At 38.0% G+C, this 24429-nt stretch overlaps 1 protein-coding gene across 1 annotated transcript in view; it reads left to right on the top strand.

Annotated features, from left to right (window-relative positions):
• Positions 1–24429, top strand: part of MTR (5-methyltetrahydrofolate-homocysteine methyltransferase) — a 79047-nt gene that overhangs the window by 41007 nt on the left and 13611 nt on the right. Inside the window, exons 16-24 of the mRNA XM_026669412.2 lie at positions 3480–3659; positions 6852–6968; positions 7081–7221; positions 11297–11386; positions 12554–12706; positions 16076–16183; positions 19578–19678; positions 20740–20807; positions 21480–21600. Coding sequence (XP_026525197.2) covers positions 3480–3659; positions 6852–6968; positions 7081–7221; positions 11297–11386; positions 12554–12706; positions 16076–16183; positions 19578–19678; positions 20740–20807; positions 21480–21600 — 1079 coding nt within the window. The remainder of the gene's footprint in view (positions 1–3479; positions 3660–6851; positions 6969–7080; positions 7222–11296; positions 11387–12553; positions 12707–16075; positions 16184–19577; positions 19679–20739; positions 20808–21479; positions 21601–24429) is intronic.

The following is a 24429-nucleotide window of genomic DNA, read 5'->3' as shown; positions in this document are numbered from 1 at the left end:
TGCAATGATGTGATTATGATTTGCAACAGTTTTGTCAGTTTGTGGCAAATAATTCCATTGAGAAAGCCGGATTTCCTTAATGACCAGATGATTTACTTAACCGTGTTATTTACTTAATGACCACTATAAAATTGGTTATAAACTTGGGTCTGGTCACGTGGTGACTTGACTTACGACCACAGTGACTTGCGATTGACATTCTGGTCCCGATTGTGGTCATAAGTTGAGGACTACCTGTAGGACAATATATGAGTTTGGGCAGTTAAATTGCAATGCTGAAATGTTCACTGAACTATCATCACAAGTAAAATAAAACATGAACTTACAAAGCATCATCACAAAGAATCATCCAAAGAATATAGAGCATAGAGTATATGTATAATAGTGTTGGAAAGGACCTTGGAGGTCTTCTAGTCTGACCCCCTGCTCAAGCAGGAGATTCTATACCATTTCAGATAAATGGTTGTCCAGGCTCTCTTTGAAAGCCTCCAGTGATGGAGCACCCACAACTTCTGAAGGCAAACTGTTGCATTCTCACTGCTAGGAAATTTCTACTTAGTTCTAAGTTGCTTCTCCTTGGTTAGTTCCCAACTATTGTTTCTCATCACAAAGCATTATTTATTTATTACTCTTATACTCTTATCTTGATTTAAGTGGCTCTGATTTGTGAATATGGCATTTCCAGCCATTTCCCTATGTGGTCATGATATGTTTACTTATATGCATTCCTTCAGCAAACAGCTTTCTTTTTAGCAAAAAAGCAGAGTATAAATCATACTAATAATATGCAACAATACGTGTGTAGAGGGTTTTCCAGTGATATCTTCAGTTAACTGTTAATAGCATATCTGTCTCCTAGCTTAATGTCTCTATTGTTAACATTGGATAGGAAGTTTCTTACTAAAATTAATATATGGTGAAATACTTGAGGACTAGCCTGCTTCAAGGTTAGCAAACTGGAATTTCAAGTCTCAGAGGCATCTTTTTTTTTTCTGAATTCTGATTGGTTGTGGACTGTGTTGTGTGCAAGATCACAGAGAGCTGTTCATGCCAATTTTATTTTTTTATTTTTTTATTTATTTTGTCAAGCGATTATAAGATTACAGGTATAAGGATAGACATAGTTATGAATACATGAAATGAATACATATAAGAAAAATAAAAAAAAACAATAGGACAGGGACGGTAGGCACGTTGGTGTGCTTATGCACGCCCCCTATAGACCTCTTAGGAAAGGGGTGAGGTCAATAGTAGACAGTCTAAGGTTAAAGTTTTTGGGAACACAGAGTCAGGTAGAGTATTCCAGACATTGACCACTCTGTTGCTGAAGTCATATTTCCTGCAATCAAGTTTGGTGCGGTTAACCTTGAGTTTGTATCTATTGTGTGCTCTTGTATTGTTATGGTTGAAGCTGAAGTATTCATTGACAGGTAGGACATTGCAATATATAATTTTATATACTATACTTAGATCAGACCGAAGGCGGCATAGTTCTAGGTCTAGAATTTCAAGTCTGGTGGCATAAGGTATTCTGCAATGGGTAGAGGAGTGGAGAACTCTTCTTGTGAAATATTTCTGGATTTTCTCAACTGTGTTAATATCAGATACATAATGTGGGTTCCAGACTGATGAGCTATATTCAAGTATTGGTCTAGCAAATGTTTTGTATGCCCTAGTTAGTAGTGTGATATTACCAGAGAAAAAGCTACGTAGGATTAGGTTAACAACTCTTAATGACTTTTTGGCTATGTGGTTACAATGGGCTCTAGCATTTAGGTCATTAGAGATGAGTACTCCAAGGTCCTTGACAGCGTTTGGATCATCAACAAGGTCTTGACTATTCAGCTTGTATTTTATTTTCTGATTTTTTTTTGCCAATATGTAAGACAGGGCAAATTTGTTGAGATTTGAAGTTGCCATTGTTTGACCATTCTGATATATAGTCGAGGTCTTTTTGAAGGGTAGCAGTATTGTCTGTGGTGTTGAATAGCTTTACATCATCAGCGAAGAGAACGCAGTTGCTCTTAATATGATCAGAGAGGTCATTTATGTAGAGTATGAAGAGAGTTGGTCCTAGAACACTGCCTTGGGAGACGCCATTGTTGACAGGTACAGAATTTGATAGGACGTTCCCAATTTTGACCATTTGTTGTCTATTTGACAGGAATGCTTCTATCCAGTTATGCAGTTGTCCAGAGATACCATAAGATTTTAGTTTTTATTCTGCTTTTCCTCTAAGGCTTGAGATAAACATTAACATGAAATGTGCTGTACTTTAGTTTGTTTTTATAATTTTATAAAAAGTTTTTAAAAAGAAGATAAAAAACAAATGCAAACTAATAAAAAGTAAAGAAGAAAAAAGAAAAAGCTAAAAGTGCAACAAAGGGGAAAAAAAGTAAAAGAAAAATAGAAAAGAAAGAAAAAGTTACAATGAAGTGGCATCTGATTTTCTTTACAGAATTTATAAGTAAAATTATACATTTGTCTCTGTAAAGTTACAACTTGACTCTTTTCTTTCTGTAATCTGTCTCGTTCACCAAACCCATAAATCAGATGTTCATTTTTTTCCTGCAAAAGGTATTTCCAGTCAGCAATAAACATAAATGTCTTTCCTGTGATCAGACAAGTAAATCTGGCTATCTCAGCTAGTTCCATCATTCTCATCAACCAGCTGTGCCGTGCTTTTAATCCAAAGCTGAAAAAATGTTTCAGAATAAGGGTTGATGCACATACTTCACCTGCTGATGATCCTTAAAGGAGCTGCATCTCTCCTGAAAAAAAATGTATATTTCAGTTAAGGAGGCACTGACAATGCTTTCAACATGCATTCCAAAACACATTGTTGCATCCCTCCTTCACTTAAACTCTTTTGTGCAAGCCAAGGGGGGAAAGATTATGCTTCTTTAGAGAGGTGTCGACAAATGTGCCTGTGTTCACACCTGCACCTTTTTGGTTCTAGATCTGAAACTCAGTGCATTCTTATACTTCAATTCTTCAATTAATTTCATAGGATCTAGATGATACAGCTTTTCTGATACTGAACTTCGGCTGCTTTGGTTATGTTTTATGTTGCATGTATTAAAACAGACCTCAGTTCTTTGTAGTTAATTTGCTTAAAAGTTTTTTATTGGTCCTGCTTGTTAGCTAACATCGAAAAGGGGAAATTTAGTTGAGAGTGAGAGTGATTGGCTTGTACGGGAGCAGCAAACTTGAGTTTAGATTGGATTGATATGAGAAGGTTATAAATTCTGCAGTATTCTGCAGTCTCATGATTCACAAGTGTTTCTTAATAAACAAATGAATAGAACTATTATTAAGAGATGCTAACTTTGAATCCTAAATCGAAAAGCTTTACTGAAACATAGGTTTATTGTAACAGGCTAAGAAAAACCACATTAGAAACCTAGATACACAGAAACATGATACCACAGAAAAAAAACTAACTACTGTTCTTTCACATTTTTTATTTTTCTTTTCAGGCCACAGAAACAAAAGACAAAATTTCAATCTGCACCAGAGCCTATGACCTTCTTGTGAACAAAATTGGCTTTAATCCATGTGATATAATTTTTGATCCCAACATTTTGACTATAGGTACTGGAATGGAGGAACATAATTTGTATGCAGTTAACTATATCAATGCAACTAAGACAATAAAAGTGAGTCTAGGAAGTTAGGGAGTGGGATTTGGGTTCTTTTTTAAAAAAAATTATTTATTTTATTCTAAGCATTTGTCTACCGGCCTTTATAAGTAGTTGGGTGAGGTAAAAGAAGTGGCTTAAATGGAACTGTACAACCTTTTTATGCTGTACAATTTCATCAACTTTACTTCCAGTAGCAGCTTTATTATAAATTATATAGTTGCTTAAAAATAACTTGGGCCATTAACTGAATTGTATATATACTTAAAGTAATTAAATGGAGCAATATTTGCCAAAAATTGACAGTTTGGCCAAAAGACCTTTGATAACGTCATGAAGTTACTTCATTCAATTAATGTAAGTTCCATTACTGTCTGTGATTCTATTTTGAGTTTGTATGGTGAACAGGATATTTTTGAGATTTTATTTTTGCATATGTATGTGATAAATTACCACAGATATATGATAAAAACATTTTCTATTTTTGTCTGTATTATTTGAGGTTACAGCTCAATCTTTTTCTAATGTTAACAAAAGGGTAAAAGTAATATTAATATCATATACTCTGTATCTCTACATTTACATATACCCCTTCAAACCAGATAGGTCAATATTATAGAAATGAGATATGTTTTGCTCCAGGATTCTGGTTCAGAAGCTTTGAAAAAGTTTGTTAGAAATGAATTAACATATTGCCCATACGTAGATACAGGTGAAACTCGAAAAATTAGAATATCGTGTAAAATGCATTTATTTCAGTAATGCAACTTAAAAGGTGAAACTAATATATGAGATAGACTCATTACATGCAAAGCAAGATAGTACAAGCTGTGATTTGTCATAATTGAGATGATTATGGCTTATAGCTCATGAAAACCCCAAATCCACAATCGCAGAAAATTAGAATATTACATGCAATCAATAAAACAAGGATTGTACATAGAACAATATTGGACCTCTGAAAAGTATAAGCATGCATATGTACTCAGTACTTGGTTTGAGCCCCTTTTGAGCAATTACTGCCTCAATGCGGCGTGGCATGGAAGCTATCAGCCTGTGGCACTGCTGAGGTGTTATGGAAGACCAGGATGCTTCAATAGCGGCCTTCAGCTCTTCTGCATTGTTCGATCTCATGTCTCTCATCTTTCTCTTGGCAGTGCCCCATAGATTCTCTATGGGGTTCAGGTCAGGCGAGTTTGCTGGCCAATCAAGCACAGTAATCCCACAGTCATTGAACCAGGTTTTGGTGCTTTTGGCAGTGTAGGCAGGTGCCAAGTCCTACTGGAAAATGAAGTCAGCATCCCCATAAAGCTTGTCTGCGGAAGGAAGCATGAAGTGCTTCAAAATCTCCTGGTAGATGGCTGCATTGACCCTGGACTTAATGAAGCACAGTGGACCAACACCAGCAGATGACATGGCTCCCCAAATCAACACAGACTGTGGAAACTTCACACTGGACTTCAAACATCTTGCAGTGTGTGCCTTTCCATTCTTCCTCCAGACTCTGGGTCCTTAGTTTCCAAATGAGATGCAAAAGTTGCTCTCATCAGAAAAAAGGACAGGTCTGTTTTTCTTTAGCCCAGGTAAGACGCTTCTGACATTCTTTGTTGTTCAGGAGTGGCTTGACAAGAGGAATATGACATTTGAAGCCCATGTCCAGGGTCCATCTGTGTGTGGTGGCTCTTGATGCACTGACTCCAGCCTCAGTCCACTCCTTGTGAAAGTCCCCAATACTTTTGAATGGCCTTTTCCTGACAATCCTCTCCAGGCTGCGGTCATCCCTGCTGCTTGTGCACCTTTTTCTTCCACACTTTCCCCTTCCACATAACTTTCTATTAATGTGCTTTGATACAGCACTTTGGGAACATCCAACTTAGTTTGCAATTACCTTTTGAGGCTTTCCCTCCTTATGGAGAGTGTCAATGATGGTTTTCTGCACAACTGTCAGGTCAGCAGTCTTTCCCATGATCGTGATTCCTACTGAACCAGACTGAGAGACCATTTAAAAGCTCAGGAACCCTTTGCAGGTGTTATGGCTTAATTGGCTGATTAGAGTGGGACACTTTGAGCCCAGAAGATTGAACCTTTTCACAATATTCTAATTTTCTGAGATTGTGGATTTGCAGTTTTCATGAGCTGTAAGCCATAATCATCTCAATTATGACAAATCACGGCTTGAACTATCTTGCATGTAATGAGTCTTTCTCATATATTAGGTTCACCTTTTAAGTTGCATTACTGAAATAAATGAACCTTTGCATGATATTTTAATTTTTTGAGTTTCACCTGTATAACACACAATGACTCTCCTTGTGTGAAAAGAATATCTGTGTTGCATAACTTCTTAGTATACATAATGTATAAGCTTCGCATTGTCTTCTATCATGTTTTCGGGAGATTGATAGCAACCAGTGAATCAATCTTCTCTGTTGCAGTTATGCAATGGTTAAGATACAACTTTGCTTGGGATGGGATTCAACCACAGCTCTCTGTCCAATTGTAGTAACGATTTCTTTGGGCTGCTCAGTTTCATACAGAAACACCTGGTACCAGTAAGATAGTTTTGGGGTTTTTTTAAATATATAAATATATGCCTCACAAGAAACACAAATATAGAAATATATATGGATATATATCTGTATAGATGGGGGGGGGGGGGCTCCTCAGCTCGTACGTTCTGAATAGCCGTTTGTAGAGACTTTAATTTGGCACAACAGAATGCTAAAATACCTTGAAAAAAGGATGAAGTCGAAGCCGGCAATACATTGGACAGACAATAGAAGAATAATCCTGGATGAAAAAAAATTAAAACTAATTCCTTATATGGTTTTATATTACACACACACACACACACACACACACACACACACACACACACACACACACACACATATATATATATATATATATATATATATATATCAGATGAGATTCTGCCATTAAACGTTGCTACAACTTTAAAAGCACAACTACAATGACGTGGGACACGAAATACCCAACAAAGCTGAATGCCATACATGTAAGTATTTTTCTGGTCAGAGATTTGTTGACGTTATTTGTCATCCCCCGACAATAACGTAAGTGGGAGTCAGATAATGTGTGTATTGCTCTTCTGTGCTGTTTTTCCATTGACCAGACAATGCTAACCATACTTGGTATCTGTTCTTTCTTTGTAACATTTCATTACCTTGCTGGGATTTCTGTTGTCAGGAAAATTTACCTGGAGCCAAAATAAGTGGAGGCCTTTCCAATTTGTCTTTCTCCTTCCGAGGAATGGATGCTATTCGAGAAGCAATGCATGGCGTTTTCCTTTTCCATGCAATTAAGGTAATGTAATGGTTTGGGCAAAATAGTTTCTGATTGAAAAATACTGTTGTACAGTAGAAGAAGCTATAATATCCATTGGTTTTACCCCCACCCCCCCTGTGTTTATTCTCAGCATGGAATGGACATGGGGATTGTGAATGCAGGAAGTCTGCCAGTGTATGATGACATCCAAAAGGAACTTTTACAGTTGTGTGAAGATTTGATTTGGAATAAAGATCCGGATGCAACGGAAAAGCTTTTGCATTATGCTCAGGTTAAATTTTGCCTAAATTATTTTTAATACGCACTGCTTAACTTTTAAACATGGGTGCTGAAAGCCTGAAGAATTGATTTGTGAATTATTCTTAAGTGACTTGGTTTGTTTACATAGATGTAACCCCAAATGTCCCCTTACTTCCCCTTCTTCTTTAAAGCACTTTGTATCAAATCATGCTGGGTTTGGATGATTCTGGAATTTTTTTTTTTTTGCCTTTCCCAAAGAAAAACAAAATAGAATTGTAGTTTAGGAAAATAGATAGATAAACACATTTTTGCTTCAAGAGTATGAATTAGAATATACTGGGTTTTCTTTTATTTAATTATTAAAACAATGAAGGAAAAATAAGAGGAAATATAAACAAAAAAAACAGGACAATTACAGTTAATACAAAATATGGTGTTTGCTATAAATGTGCAAACAAGTGAGTTCTTTCTTAGTAAGATGCATGCTAATTTGCTATGTCCCAGAGTTGAGAATGCACAAATTCATGTCCAACTGTAACAACGGTGGTCCAATAATCTTTCTCCATGCCAACTTCAAAAGCCACAGCCTTCTGAATCTCCAGCTGTATATACTTGAGATAAACATCTGTAGGGAGATCTTAATCATGTTCTTTGCGTTGGGAACCTTAAAATGTCGGCATTTTTAATAAGGAGCAGCAAGTCACAAAGATGTGAGCAAAGATAGGGTTGGAACGTGGAACAGAAGTGTCTTTTTGGTGGGAGGATATTCATTTGTGGCCTATCTTACAGGTGTACAGGTGTTTTTTGTTGTTGTTGTTGTCCCTATATTGAAGCAGATTCAGGCATAGGGGGAGGTTGTTTCAAGAACAACCTCCCCTTATGCCTGAAGAGAAATGTTTTCGATCAGTGTGTTGTACCTGCTCTAACCTCTGTGGGTGAAACAGTGCACTAACCTCACAATTGATACAAAAGGATGCAAAGAGCCGTGGAAAGGTACATGGTCAGCATTACAAGACAAGATGGAAAGACTCACACATGGATTAGAGCAGTGATCCCCAACCTTTCTTATGCCGCGGCCCGGTATCCCCAACCTTTTTTATGGCGCGGCCCGGTACCGGCATTAGCTGGGCGCCGCCATCTTTTTTTGATGAAAAAGTGCTTCCGGTGACCTCACTGGAAGCACTTTTTCATCAAAAAAAGATGGCGGCGCCCAGCAAACCAGCGGACCGGTAGGACTTGTTCCACGGACCGGTACCGGTCCGCGGACCGGTGGTTGGGGACCCCTGGATTAGAGAATGAACGAAAATATACGATACCATCAAGAAAGTAAAAGAATTGAAATGGAAATGGGCTGGTCACATAGCAAGAAGAACTGATGGGCAGGTGGTCCAAGGCAGTCATAGAATGGATTCTGCTTGATAAAAAGCATCCACGAAAGAGACCTAAAACAAGATGGATTGACGACATCAGCAAGTACTCCGGACCCAATTGGCAAAAGAAAGCTCAGGACTAATATAGGTTGGAAACATGTGGAAGAGACCTTCAGCCTGCAGTGGATGGCGATGATGAAGATGATGATGATGATTGAAGCAGACAGTATAGGTAGTCCTTGACTTTCAACTGTAATTGAGCCTGCAATTTTGTCATAAGTCGTGACAGCTTTAAAACAGGTCAACACTGTAACCACACCCAAATTTATGATCTTTTTTGCAGCAGTTAAGTGAACATGGTGGTCACTAAGTGAATGCAGCAGTCATTAAGCAAACCCATTGTTTGCTTTGATATGTTTTCTTTCTGGAAAGTATAAGTAAACACTAGTTTCTGAAGAAAACGATATAAATCATGGTCATGTGATCATGGGCTGCTATTAATGGCTGCAAATATGGGCCAGTTGCTGAGACCCCAAAAATATGGTCGTGTGACTATAGACAGGGACCCCTGATGTTGTAAGTCTTGTTTTTGGGAAGTGCGTCATAACTTCAAGCACTCACCAGCAGTCATTAAGCAACAGGAGTTGTAAGTTGTGGATTGCCTGTAGGTTTTGCTCTCATTCTACGAGGGAAATACTTAGGGGAAAGAACAATTTTGCCAGTGTTACTATTTAAAATAAGTAGCATTTGGAATCAGAATTTGTTGGTTGACATGCTCCATAAACCACAGTATAATACAAATAATAAAACATTTTAAGGGAAAGGAGGCTGAGATAGTATTGCACAGCAGAGTAGAAGGGGGTAGGCTATTCTATTAAGCTGACGGGCGCATTCCAGTTCCAGAACAGTGTTTTATTCATTAGCGATCCATTACGTGATACAACATAAACGATCACCAAGAGAGACTGTACTAAAGCCAAGTTAAGTGATTAGATTTTTAAAATAAATTGCTGCTAGACTGGCTGGGGATACATTTAAATTATATTACCAGGAATAAAAATCCAAAGCTCCAATTTTTTTTTGGCATTTTTATTCCTATTGACGGAATATTTATGTTTTCCTATTTTACCTTGTTTAGAAGCAGCAGCTTTCTGCAATCAATCAGCGGCCATTAAGTGTTCAGATGTGTAGAGTATCTTACGCATATGCCATGATTATGTAAGACCAGAAAGCACATGAAACAGGTTAGGTCAGATTTTCATTTGACATGAATTTTCTGGACACTAATCAATTTGATAATGGGGTAATTGCTTGTAGTCCAGACTACTCCAACATATACATTTTACCCACTTTCCACTGCTGTCCTGTGCAAGTAACTGTTTATCTGTATTCAAGTGTGAGGTATGAGCAGATTGTGTCATAACATCAGACACCCATGCTAATCCTAAAGATCCAATGCAACTCTGCACTGATCTGTAAGAAGCTTCTTCTATATCCGTGATGGTGAACCTATGGCACGCATGCCAGAGGTGGCATGCAGAGCCCTCTCTGTGGGCATGCACAGTGTCACCAGCTGCTCTTCTGGGCGCATACCGGTCAGCTGGTTTTTGGGTTTCTGGTGCTCCGGCTCATGCGAAGACCAGCTGACCAGTGCATGCATGCGCATCAGCCAGCTGCTCTTTGGGTTTTTGGCGCTTAGGCGTGCGCACATGCGTGTTTTCCGGTTTGGGCACTCAGTGCCGAAAATGTTCCCCATCTCTGTTCTGTACAGATAAATATAAGAAGATGCCTCAACATGCCCTTGATTTTTTTAAGGGATCTTAATCATATAATGCTGAGGTAAATAATCTTTCTACCCTGCCCTTGGCTTATTTTTTTTTAAAGCATTTCTGAGGCTAGAAGGTTATAATAAAGGCATAAAATAAAGGAAGTGGCTAAATATTCAGTCAAAAAATCTTTTTGGAGCTGAGGTGACACATTGAACATTCTGTTTATACAAAAACAGTATGTGTTTATTACTCAAGTAGCAGAACCTAATTCTGGCAAATAAAACATACAGTTTGGGTCCTCATGTCAACTATACAAAGTAGACTACTACAGGAAACACAACTCCATAGGAAGACTAGAACGATACTTTATTGAGATGTTAGTCCCATCTGAATACTACTTTGTTTCCCAGGAGTTGAGGTATGATTCAGCTCTCTTTGCTTTCATAGTAGTTCTTGCCTATTTCTCTGACTCTACACTTAACTTTAATAGAAGTGTAGACAGAATCTGAAATTTGGAATCAACGAAGAATCTGAAGAATCTCTTTGACCCAGGATTTCATTAAAGTTGTGTCTCTTTAATGGCCTCAATCAGTTCTCAAATTGTGATCTGGAATTTCTGGGCGTCCCCAATATCCTTTCATGGAGTCCCTGAAATCAAATATTTTAAAATTTCTCCATTTTAATTCCTAATGCAATACATATCAATAGATATAACACACATAGACTAAAGCTCTTTAGGAACCTCAGTCATTTTTAAGAATATGAAGGAGTCCTGAGACCCACATGGTTGAGAACCGCTGGCCTAAAGGACCTTCCAAACTCTGAGACAAGTCTGTCCTATCTGATTGGGAAAGAAACCTCTTATACATGGAGTAATAGACTAGACTTCTCCACTTAATAGGAAGATAGTTTCAATATATCAGTGATGGTGGGGCAAATTATTTCATTTTAACTTCTCTCATTCCAGACCCATGCTCAAGGAGGAAAAAAAGTCGTACAGACCGATGGATGGAGAAATGGATCTGTAGAAGAAAGACTGGGGTATGCCCTTGTTAAGGTACATTTACCTGTTTGATGAGCTAAAATTGCCTCTTTGACTAGGTTTAATCCTAAGGGGAAAAGTTGGTGGACAGTACCATCCAAATCTGTTATGCTATCGGGGTTCAGCTTTCCAGAATTTGTTCCTTGATGAATTGAGAAATACAGTGTGCTTCCAATGGCCCATTTGGGATCTCAATTGGGAAAACTTCTCTTGAACAAAAATAAATGCCCATTCACATTTCTTATGTGAATAGATCTAAATGTGTAAATTTGTAACAAATTTTAGTTCTAGAACAGAGTTCTTCAAGTTTGGCAACTTAAGATGGGTGGACCTCCACTCCCAGAATTCTGAACACATGGCCTGGCTGGATAATTCTGGGAGTGGAAATCCACGCATCTTAAGGGTGCCAAGCTTGAAAAATGTTGTGAACTTTCTTCACAGGCTTCAATTTAGAACCCCCTTCAAAACATCAACACCTTATAATGAAAAATGGAGGTTCACCTGAGACAAGGCTGTAACAACTTCTTGCTACAGTTGGCTTGAAACCAGTTGCTGTTAATTGCACTTAGCACATGGGTGTCAAACTCGCAATGTCACGTTGCCATCACATGATGTATCGAGACGTTTTTCCTCTTTGCGGAGCTGGGATGGGCGTGGCCTACGTGTGATGCATCAGGCCCACAGGCTGCCAGTTTGACACCCCTGACTTAGCAGATCAGAAGCTGCCAATATGAAAAGGGAGGTGTAATTTTGAATACTTCAAGAACAGCCTGTCTATTTTAAAACTTAGAGATCCTTTTCGGAATACCCACACACAATTTTGGGAAGTGAGATAATGAGGAGGCCTCCTGCTGGTGAATGATTTACTTCTGTTCCTTTGCCAGACTCCTTCAGGATTCTTTTAGAAAGAGGTTGAAAACATTGTCTCATGCTTTCAACATGAATCGATATTACTTGCATGTTTTATTTCTCTTGTTTTTTTTTTTACTTTAATCTGTAGGTTTACTTTTGAATTCAGCTCTTGGTATAATTAGCCTATTTTAACACCCTTGAATTACTACAGTCTCTTTTTAGTAGGTTGTTCTTGAGGGGCCCCGTTTTGTAAAATGCAATAGATAAATGATGCTTACTGTGGGAAGATATATACCACTTTAATGTACAGATGGTTGCTTTTTTCCCCAGGGCATTGAGAAATATGTGATTGAGGATACCGAAGAGGCTAGACAAAACAAAGAGAGGTATCCCAGACCCCTTAATATAATTGAGGTGCCCCTGATGAATGGCATGAAAATAGTTGGTGATCTTTTTGGAGCTGGCAAGATGTTTCTTCCTCAGGTAAAGAAGAAATTTCCATTAGCCTATCACAATTTAGCTGTGTAATTACACATTACACCAATGCTTTCTTTGGTTTGAGGGAGGATCAATGTCTGGTTCTTAGCACTTCAGGATGTTGTAGTAGAATATAGGAGATTGCCTTATACCAAGCCAAACAGTTTGTCCAGTTTCCCTCGTACAGTTTACTCTCATAGGCAGCAACTTTCTAGAGGCAGTAGTGTCTTACACCGAAACATACACATTTCCATATCCCAATTTTCATTAGTTAAGTGTAATGGGAAAGACATTTTGTACACTGAAAGAATTTTGACCCCAAGAAATTAGTTGACGTTTCAGAAATGAAGAGGCTCACAGTCCTTTCACTGAAATACCTAGTTTCCTTTAATTGAGAACTGGGAGTGGGAATAAATAATATGGCTGGTCCTGTTAAACAATTGAGAATTGGAAACCCTTGCTACATCCATGTACTGTAGTTTTCTTCGTAGCAATATGCAGTGGCTAGTCTATAGCCCTTAAAATTCCTAATAGTCTCCCATCAAATACAAATTACATTCAACCCTGCTTAACCTACGCAACTAGGATTTCCCCTAGTGGCAGATTTAGCTTATAAGTTCTCAGATTTCCTCACATTTTAATACTGTGTTTGATCCTGAATAGTTTTTTTTCTCAAACTGCCTGGGAATCACCTGCGGCAAATGACCCTTTAGTAGTAAAGATGAGATGATTTAATATGGGACCTCATGTATGAAAGCATGTGCTCTAATACTAGAGATACCCTGTACCTTAAAATGGGTATTACTTTATTTTCATTCCTGCTAGTGACTGTTGCTGAACTTACATTCAGTTGTAAAGATGAGTTTCTGGATTAGTGCCTTATTGGACATAAATATCCTCTATTCTCCCCACGTATGCCAGCAGATAAAACTGTATTTTACCCCATAGGTTAGTTTAGTCTCCTTTTTTATTTGTTCATATTTGATTGGCAATATGTTCACAATCTGTCTGTTTCTTTTCATGTGTTAGCTTTTAGTTTTAATAGTAAGGTTTAATGTTTGGCTTTCTCCAAATTAGTCTTTTATATACATTGCAATGCAGGCAGGCACAGCTTTACAGATGTGGGCTGAAACTGCAGCATGGCTCACTTTATTTAAATAAGCAATGAATAGTCTTGGAGAACTGCAAGTGTTAAGTGTTCTTTGCTTGACTAGCAAGTCACTGTAACAATAAATCCACTGGGATAGGTTTGTGGTAGATTTGTGACACCATATTAAAAGGTTAAATATATTAATATTAAAGTACATTAAAAGGTGCCTCTCCCTCTCCCTCTCCCATTCTCTCCCAAGAGCAGCTGTGGGTCTCTCTGATCATTGTATGCTTCATCTCATCCCCGCCTATAGACAGAAACTTAAAACCACAAAACCTGTGGTCAAAACAGCGAAGTCTTGGACTGAGGAGGCAAAATGCTTTATTATCATCTCAGTTCCCAAGAAACCCTCCATCAGGGAACTGAATGACTTCAGACCAGTCACTTTGACATCTCTGGTTATGAAGAACTTTGAGAGGCCAGTGTTAGCCCACTTGAAAATCATCGTGGATCCGCTGTTAGATCCCTTGCAGTTTGCCTACTGTGCAAATACATTGGTGGATGATGGTCAATTGTGGTCAATATAGTACTGCACTATATCTTGCAACATCTTAATCCCCAGTGACCTATGCATGGGTCCTTTTTGTTGACTTCAGCTCAGCTTTCAATACCATCATTTTAGAAACACTAAACCGATTCAGTTAGCTATGCCTGTCCATGCTTGTAGGCGGATTACTAATTTTTTGACAGATAGGAAACAATAGATGAAGCTAGGGAAAATCACACTGAGCACCTCACAATTAGCACAGGTGCCCCTCAGGGCTGTGTGCTCTCTCCATTGCTCTTGTCTCTCTATACCAATGACTGCATCTCTAAGGATCCTTCTGTTGAAGTAGTGAAATTTGCAGATAATACAACAGTCATTGGTCTCATTCAAGGAGGTGATGAGTGCATATATAGACTGAAGGTTGAATAACTGGCCCTGTGGTGCAGCTGGAACAAACTGGAGATGAACAAACTTAAAACTATAAAGATAAGAGTGGATTTTAGGAAGAGTCCTTCTATCACCTCTTACTATATGTTAGAACTTCACTTGAATAGAACTAATTTGCCATGGAGGCAAATAGTCTCCTTTCTCTTTTCTTATGAGTAATTAAAACTGTAGAGATGAGAGTGGATTTTAGGAAGGACCTTCAATTGTACCACCTCTTACTATATTTGAAAGCACAGTATCAGCAATGGAATCAGAGGTGGTATTCAGCAGGTTCTGACCAGTTCTGGAGAACCAGTAGCGGAAATTTTGAGTAGTTCGGAGAACCGGCAAATACCACCTCTGACTGGAGATTTTATAGTATCCTTCCCCTGCCATGCCCACAGAACCGGTAGTAAAATTTTTTGAATCCCACCACTGAATGAAATCCTTCAAGTTTTTGGGTTGTATAATCTCCGAGGATTTGAAATGGACACCTAACAGTACAACCAAGCACAATTAAGAATATTCTTCCTGCATCAATTCAGGAAGTTCAGACTGCCCCAGGAGCTGTTGATATAGCTTTAAAGAGGAATGATTGGGTCTGTCATTTGTACTTCTATATCTGTCCAGTTTGGCACAGCAACTAAGAGAAGAGGTACAGACTCCAACGGATAGTTAGGATTGCAGAAAAGCAGTTGCAACCAGCCTGCCTTCCATAGAAGACCAGTATATTGCGTGGATCAGAAGAACTGAGAAGATAACTACACATCCTGGACATAATCTGTTTCAACTCCTCCCTTTGGGATGCTGCTATAGGGAATTGCATGCCAAAACAACTAGACACAGGGACAGTTTTTTCCCCCTTGTGCCACCACTCTAATTCTCACAGTACTGTCTTATGTCTAAATATATTCACCCATGTTGTATGGCTGTAATAGTATTATCCTCTCCTCTACTAACCCATTATTGGTGTCATTATTGTGATTACTATTATTATTCCCCTGTTGCTTTGCATGTACACTGAGAGCTTCTGTACCAAAGACAAATTCTTTGTGTATCTAATCACATTTGGCCAAATAAAGTATTTTATATGAATGCGTGCATTGGACACATTTCTCTAAAATGGAAGAAAATGGAGAAACTGGTAAAGGAGTTGCTTAGAAGTTACTGGGTTACTTAGTTGGTATTTATTGCTAATTTTCTGTTTTGGGGGCCTGGTATGGTTTGCTTTCAGATTAATTCATTAATTGTTATAATCTTGAATAAACTTTTGAACACTCTCATGGGTCTTTTTCTGAATCTGAATATACAGGTGATTAAATCTGCTAGAGTTATGAAGAAAGCAGTGGGTCATCTTATCCCATTTATGGAGAAGGAAAGAGAAGAATTACGTGCCTTATCTGGTAGCACGGAAGAAGATGTGAGTTTGCAGCTTCAGTCCTTGATTCTCTTAAATTAATTTTGGCTGCAGTTGTATTATAGATTTTTGTGTAGGTCAGGAATTCATGGCACGTCATGGCAGCAACTTCTGCAATAAATAGATCCTCTTACATGAGCTCTCAGTCACAGAAATGGGCAGCTGATCGGAAAACAAAGTTGTCCATTTGATATTTTGCCAATAAAACAAACAGCAATAGTATGCTATATAAGGATCTATAGTCATAAACTTGGTACTTAATTGAATGAATGTTCAACAGGCAAAAAAATAACAATGGTAACAAAAACAGTTTTTGCTTCTCTCTGTTGAGCTATATTTGTCTCTACCGCATCATTTTCAGTGATAAGAATTTTCCACTGATGTGGTCTACTTCCATTGCTAGCTTTGTTTCTGTGCCCCTTCTTCCCATTGGGTAGTTCTCCCCTTCATTTTACAAGCTAATTTTTGGGATTCCCTATCTGTACAATCTCATACAGCAGAGGTGTCAAACTCGGGTTGTCACGGTGGTGTCATGTGACGTATCAGGGCTTTTTTCCTTTTCACTAAACCAGGCGTGATGCATCTGGCCCGCGGGCAGGGAGTTTGACAGTCCTGTCCTATAGGCTCACTTCAAAATATTGTTTCCGAGCAAAAAGCTATGGAGCAAAGAGGTTCTAGTTGTTACTACAGCGTCCCAATTAATCAGCAGGGAAGAGATTGATGAATCAGACCTTTTAGAACTGATGTCACTAAATGCATTAGTAAGTTGATGCCAATCGTATTATTCTCTTTATCGGCATTTTTCTTTTTAAAAATTGCACTGTTCTTGTTTTAAAAGCATTTTGTGGTTTGATGTACTGTATAATACAATGCAGTTTTGAACTTGAAAAATGGATTCTGGAGAAATGCAAATTAGTTTGGGAGGTGTGAATCAGATTGGCTCACTTCCAAAGGCAGAAAAAACAAAATCCTTGGACTTCCATGCTCTGCAGCCTCTTGTCTTAGGAAGCATCTGTCAAGCTAATGTGTAGTTGCTCATTGGAAGCAATCATGAGGCTGGAAGAAACCTGATGCTTTGTGCTGTAGCAGATTTCTTTCATTCCTAATAGGCATGAAAAAATGAAATAACAGCAGTTGTTCTTGTAGTTCAAATTGTTGCGAGGGCTGGGTTGATTTAAGAACAAATTGTGAATTTTATGCTGTCTTTGGCATTTGGGAGTGAAATGAGGTAAAGCAAAATGCTGAGTGAAAAACACAACAATCCAGAAGCTTACTAGCTTTAAGATGTATTTATTTAGCAGCCACATGTTTACTTAAAAAGGGGAAAGTGTGTTGTGAATCAGTATGGAATTAGGCCAGTCCTGTATTATTACTCGCTAATAGTTAGTATGTGCTACACTCTTTTGGAAATGCTAAATGCTGCTATTCTCGGTTGTGTGTGGGAATCTGCTGGCCTCTGAATATGAATTTTATCATTGGAATGTTTGCTGCTGTCCTATCTCAAAATGAGGTGCATATCTCATGGCATAGAAGCTCTCCCGAGTGCCGTTACCTCCCAGAATACTCGCTGTAGCGCCAGAAGAACAGCAAATATAGAGCACTGGTTATTATCTTTCAGAATGCATGGCTTTGCTGCAGGCTTGTGCAGGACTGAAGAGGAAAGCTATTTAGTCCTGTTCCCAATTAGTTTGCTTCAAACCATTTAATGTTAGAAATCATCTTGTTTTTATCCTGAAGATGTCTTAAGAATAAATATATGCACTGGTCCACGTTGCAGCCTAGTCCGAACTTAGCCCATTCCCATCAGTTTTAGGATTCCCCTAGCAATTAGGCCTGTGATTATTGTTTGACCATTCCACTGTGACTTATTTTCCCTGGCTTGATTAAATGAGCATGCCCTTCAGCTCCAGTCACGCAGGCTTTCATGAGTATAATGCATAATTATGCTGAACCTTGATATATTCTGGATGTTCATTTCCCCCAAATTCTGTTACATTTTAAGACAGAAAAAGTTAAGCATGATAGTAACATAGAAACCCTCGGGCATCAAAGCTTTTGTTTACATTAATGATGGATAATAACAAGGGGTATTAAAGTGGACAGCAAAGGTAAGGTAACAGCTTCAAATGGCAGCCAGGACTGAAGTCTTAATATTTTTATGTTTATGTATTGTATGCAACAGCTATTTAAAAGGAGCAGAGCTTTGAGAGCCTGGTTATGCATGCCTGCAGCATGCTGTTGATTTCTCCCCCTGCAAGTTACATATATGGATTACATACCTGTTTGTTTGGAAAATTAGCTATGCTGTAATCAGGATAAATATTTTTTTTTTTGGGGGGGTGTACAGCCTTAAAGACCCAGAGTTATACAGACATGGTGATTTTTTTCCATGAATCTCTTCCCAGAATCCCTACCTGTTTGAACACAAGGGCCCCATTTGAGAAAAATATGCCAACATTAGCAAAATATGGTATGCTAAAAGAAGCAAAGATTTATGTGTGTGCCTCTGTTTCCTTTTTAAAACAGCACTTACTGTTTTTCATGAATAAGAAAAAACAAATTTAAAAACATGGATATACCACTATCATGTACAAATTAATGAAATGCTTTTGGCTTGAAGAAATTAATATAATGTGTAAACATTGATATGAAAGTATTCATTGAAGAAATCAGTAGAGGATCTTAGAAGTAGGGGCTTCAGGAGGGAAAATGCTAAGGCTGCTTGCTTCCATTATGGCTAAGAATTTAGGGAGTTGAAGTTCCAGTATATTTGGAAAGCACCAGGTTAGACACGGCTGTGCTACAATGTTCTGATCTACTTCTTTTTATTAAATAGTCATTTGTGCTGCTGATAGATCCCCATTTACAAATAGTTCCTTTACTGAAGCCATGAGGAATGTTCTGTTATGTTGACAAAAGTAATTTTTAAAAGACTCTTGTGTTTTGTATTCAGAAAGGCTGACTTCCACAGGGATAATATTGTTAAGTGTTATTCTCATAAGGATCAAATTAATGGATTGACAAAATAACTGTATTTTTCACTTTGTGGTCTGTTGAGTTGCAGCAAACTGCCTAAGATGCAAGGTGATTCCTTGCTAGGAGAAAGATCTTTTGAAATATATTTATATATGATGCTCTTAGTTCTCATTTCTGTCTTAATCAAGGGCAATTAGGCTGAAACATAATGACAAATCTTATTATTAGTGAGCATTCAGTCCAAAATTTTCAAGTGTAGTCAGTCTGTAGTTGACAACCTACTATTCTTACGATGGTTTGCACTATAATTTTTCAGTCTTTATCATATATTGTGATTGAAATGGTGAGTCAGTCATAAACCAAAACAGGTGGCATACAGTTTGTTTACATCTTCTCTAACTACTAATCCTTATCCCTACAGAATCCTTATCAAGGAACTATTGTGTTAGCTACTGTGAAAGGTGATGTCCATGATATCGGCAAGAACATTGTAGGAGTAGTTTTGGGCTGCAATAATTTCAGGTGATGAGACTCGATCTTTTGAACTTGCACATACCTCATTATACTGTAATTACTTGACAGGCTAGAAATGTCTTCTGCAAGTGGGACATTTAATGATTTGACTAAAGTGCTAGCTTCTGAGGGCAGCTTAGATTGTTTTAATCAATATTTATTAGATCTGTTTATTTTCATCATTTAAAAAGTACCAACTCTAAAAAACAGGTGGTATATATAAAGTTTATCTGTTTACACAGGAAAAGTTTTAGTAAAGGCTGACATAGTTTTGCCAGCAGACCTGGATAGCCCAGGGTGATATGGAGTGGTTTGTCTGATCATTGCTATTGGGAGGGCAGGGGACAGTGAGGGTTTGTTGGGTTTTGTATTGGGGTTTTATTTCTGTAAGCCAACCCAAATCATTGTGAGTGACTTGGGCAGACATTTCTTTTTTGGTAAATGTATTAAACTTGCATGAATTTCTACAGAATACTGTGTACTGTAATAAAAACATGGGCCAGTTAACTGTTCCATCACCACAAAGGCAGAAGATTTTGGCCTCAATTATTTTAAACTTAATATCAAGAACTCTTTGGAATAAATTAGGAAAGTGTATAGGATAGCATAAAATCTCTGCAAAACTTTGATCAAAGTACATGGTTGAACTTGAAACTGTTCAATTTCTCCCTAACTGAGCATATTCAGATATATTCTAATCTGGGAATTTTTGTCTGGACATTGGGTAGCCAATTCATAGGTCAAAGTCGTCAGGATTTGCAATATGGCAAGCTATCTTGAAATGCTTGGTAGCAGTATTACTGCCCAAGAAGTTCATTTCTCAATTATCTGTTCTTAAATAAGAAGTCACTGGACTTAATAGAAAGTGTAACTCAAGCAAAAACGATAATAACTAAGAATGGGGCAAGTGTTGTATAAGAAGGCTCAGATATAAGGGAAGATTACAAGCCAAATGTTGTTCTCTTGAACTTCCTCACAGAATGATTGATCTTTTGTGTGGACTATTAACAGACATGGATTAATTGACTATATATACAAATTGATTAGCAAACTGCCATTTCCTTCCCCAGAGTTATTGATTTGGGAGTTATGACACCATGTGACAGGATACTAAAGGCTGCTCTTGAAAACAAAGCAGGTACTCACAAATTTGATTTGTATTTGTCCAGTTTTGTGAAGCTTCAAGATTTTCATCACGTGAAAATGTGCATCTTCAAATGCTAGTTCTGACTAAGCTCACTAAGAAAATGTAAAATAAGGCGATAACGGGTACAATTTTTCTTCTTGAAAACAGAATCCTTAAAATACATTAGGATTTGTCAGAAAAATTGGGAGACAGTAAATTTGAAAAACGGATAAAAGTTTGATTTGATATTAAGTAGTCCATTGACAGATGTAATTATTTTGGCTCAACCTCAGTGCAGTGGTTTACTTTACTATGTAAAAATGTAGCCAGCTTATAGAATTCAGATTTATTTATTTAAGGATAGGTTCTATGTTAATTTACACCAAAATATGTGGTTTAAAGATTAAGTTAAAGTTCAAATATTTTTTAAATTTGTTATTAAAAAGACAACGGTATTGCATTCACCATAGATATTTGAGATATTTAGAAATTCTAATCCTACCCATTTCACACATGAGTTGAATATCTGGGGTAATATCTCTAGCTACAGAATGTTAGGGGGAAATTCTAAGTCAGATCCATGCCTTCATGTAACAACTGGATGGCATTTTTACCTTAAAGTTTAACATAGATTCTAAAATCAAAGATAAAATGTTGGAAATATTTGACTATTTATACTTATAGATATAATTGGCTTGTCTGGTCTTATCACTCCATCTTTGGATGAGATGATATTTGTTGCCAAAGAAATGGAAAGACTAGAAATAAGGATCCCTTTGCTGATTGGAGGAGCAACTACTTCCAAGTAAGTTAGGTTTTTTGTTTTTTTTTGCAGAGGATGTTAACCTAAATACATAGAATTGCTTATGTAAAGAAGTATGATTTCTAAAATTAACTTTTATGTTCCTTTTAGATTATTTTAATCAATATTTATTAGATATGATTATTTATACCATTTTAAATGTACCAAGTCTGAAAATCAACTGCCTGAATCATAATTTAAGTTTCAGAGAAGTTATTATTTCCTTTCCTCACTGAAAAAGAATCTGATTTTATTTTCGGTTCAAGTACACATTTGGTATAGCAAAAATTGAACTTGGTTTTGCAACATTGAGAATCAAGCCATACATGTTTTGCATTAACTAAATTTTCTTTTCTTTTCTTTTTTAATATATTTTTATTAATTTTCTTTTTTTTTACATCGTAAAACATCATGGCCAGGACATACTGGATTTAAATTAAAAATTGGTTAAAAGAGATCACTGGCTATCAGATTGAGCTCAGACTGGAATCCTTCCTTTTAGGAATCATTAAAGAAAGACTACCGAAAGAAGTAAAATACCTAGTGTTACATGTTATAACAGCCGCCAGAATAGCCTTTGCGCAGGTATGGAAAACACCAAATACCCCCAATGAAGAACTAATAATACACAAAGTAACAGAAAGTGCTGAGATGAATATGCTAACAATGAAATTGAAAGAAAAAGACGACCGAATTCTTTACAATTTGGAACAATTGGTATAAATAGCTAACAAACAGAACCAAGAAGTGAGACAAAAATGTTAATTGAAACAACCCTAAAGAAAGTAAAATAAAAGTTTGTAAACTATATAAAGATATAAGAATAGTAATTATAGCTAAAGATATTATTTAATGGTAGATAAACGCAATATAATGTATTATGATATTTAAACCAAAATCTTGTATAGATGCCAAGAACGCTGTTGATACCATGATGTTTTACGATGTAAAAAATAAAAAAATAAAAATAAAATTGCATTAACTAAATTTTCATGCAAAGGTCCCAGGAGAATTATAATACGTGATAGATTGAAGATAAAAAAATCTAATGGGACAAGAAAGCCTACGAGGAATTTCAAACCACACTGCTCAAAAAAATAAAGGGAACACTTAAACAACACAATGTAACTCCAAGTCAATCACACTTCTGTGAAATCAAACTGTCCACTTAGGTAGCAACACTGATTGACAATCAATTTCACATGCTGTTGTGAAAATGGAATAGACAACAGTTGGAAAGCATAGGCAGTTAGCAAGACATCCCCAATAAAGGAGTGGTTCTGCAGATGGTGACCACAGACCACTTCTCAGTTCCTATGCTTTCTGGCTGATGGTTGGGTCACTTTTGAATGCTGGCAGTGCTTTCACTCTAGTGGTAGCATGAGACGGAGTCTACAACCCACACAAGTGGCTCAGGTAGTGCAGCTCATCCAGGATGGCACATGAATGCGAGCTGTGGCAAGACGGTTTGCTGTGTCTGTCAGCGTAGTGTCCAGAGCATGGAGGCGCTACCAGGAAACAGGCCAGTTCATCAGGAGACATGGAGGAGACCGTAGGAGGGCAACAACCCAGCATCAGGACCGCTACCTCCGCCTTTGTGCAAGGAGGGACAGGAGGAGCCCTGCAAAATGACCTCCAGCAGGCCACAAATTTGCACGTGGCTGCTCAAATGGTCAGAAACAGACTCCATGAGGGTGGTATGAGGGCCTGACGTCCACAGGTGGGGGTTATGCTTACAGCCCAACACCGTGCAGGATGTTTGGCATTTGCCAGAGAACACCAAGATTGGCAAATTCGCCACTGGCGCCCTGTGCTCTTCACAGATGAAAGCAGGTTCATGCTGAGCACATGTGACAGGGTCTGGAGATGCCGTGGAGATCATTCTGCTGCCTGCAACATCCTCCAGCATGACCGGTTTGGCAGTGGGTCAGTAATGGTGTGGGGTGGCATTTCTTTAGGGGGCCGCACAGCCCTCCATGTGCTCACCAGAGGTAGCCTGACTGCCATTAGGTACCGAGATGAGATCCTCAGACCCCTTGTGAGACCATATGCTGGTGCGGTTAGCCCTGGGTTCCTCCTAATGCATGACAATGCTAGACCTCATGTGGCTGGAGTGTGTCAGCAGTTCCTGCAAGACGAAGGCATTGTTGCTATGGTCTGGCCCGCCCGTTCCCCAGACAATCCAATTGAGCATATCTGGGACATAATGTCTCGCTCCATCCACCAACGCCATGTTGCACCACAGACTGTCCAGGAGTTGGGGGATGCTTTAGTCCAGGTGTGGGAGGAGATCCCTCAGGAGACCATCCGCCACCTCATCAGGAGCACGTCCAGGCATTGTAGGGAGGTCATACAGGCACGTGGAGGCCACACACACTACTGAGCCTCATTTTGACTTGTTTTAAGGACATTACATCAAAGTTGGATCAGCCTGTAGTGTTTTTTCCCACTTTAATTGTGAGTGTAACTCCAAATCCAGACCTCCATGTGTTGCTAAATTTGATTTCCATTGATAATTTTTGTGTGATTTTGTTGTCAGCACATTCAACTATGTAATGAACTATTTAATAAGAATATTTCATTCATTCAGATCTAGGATGTCTTATTTTTGTGTTCCCTTTATTTTTTTGAGCAGTGTATTTCTTCTAGTTATAGCTGACTGTTCTAACAGCAGTCAATAATTAAACACCTGATTTTGTTATGAGATGTATGATGTAAATTTGTGCTATTGTGTAGTGAGAATTACCTTTGCAGCAGTGAAAATCATAGTTTTAAAAATATGTAAAGCTGGCATTCTGGGGAGTTTGAGAAGAGAATCTGGGAAATTCAGAG

The sequence above is a fragment of the Notechis scutatus genome, chromosome 1, assembly GCF_049901735.1.
Source record: "Notechis scutatus isolate UNSWTSFEM ecotype Mainland chromosome 1, rNotScu1.2, whole genome shotgun sequence".
Classification (NCBI taxonomy): domain Eukaryota; kingdom Metazoa; phylum Chordata; class Lepidosauria; order Squamata; family Elapidae; genus Notechis; species Notechis scutatus.
This window is presented reverse-complemented; position numbering and strand designations above follow the sequence as displayed.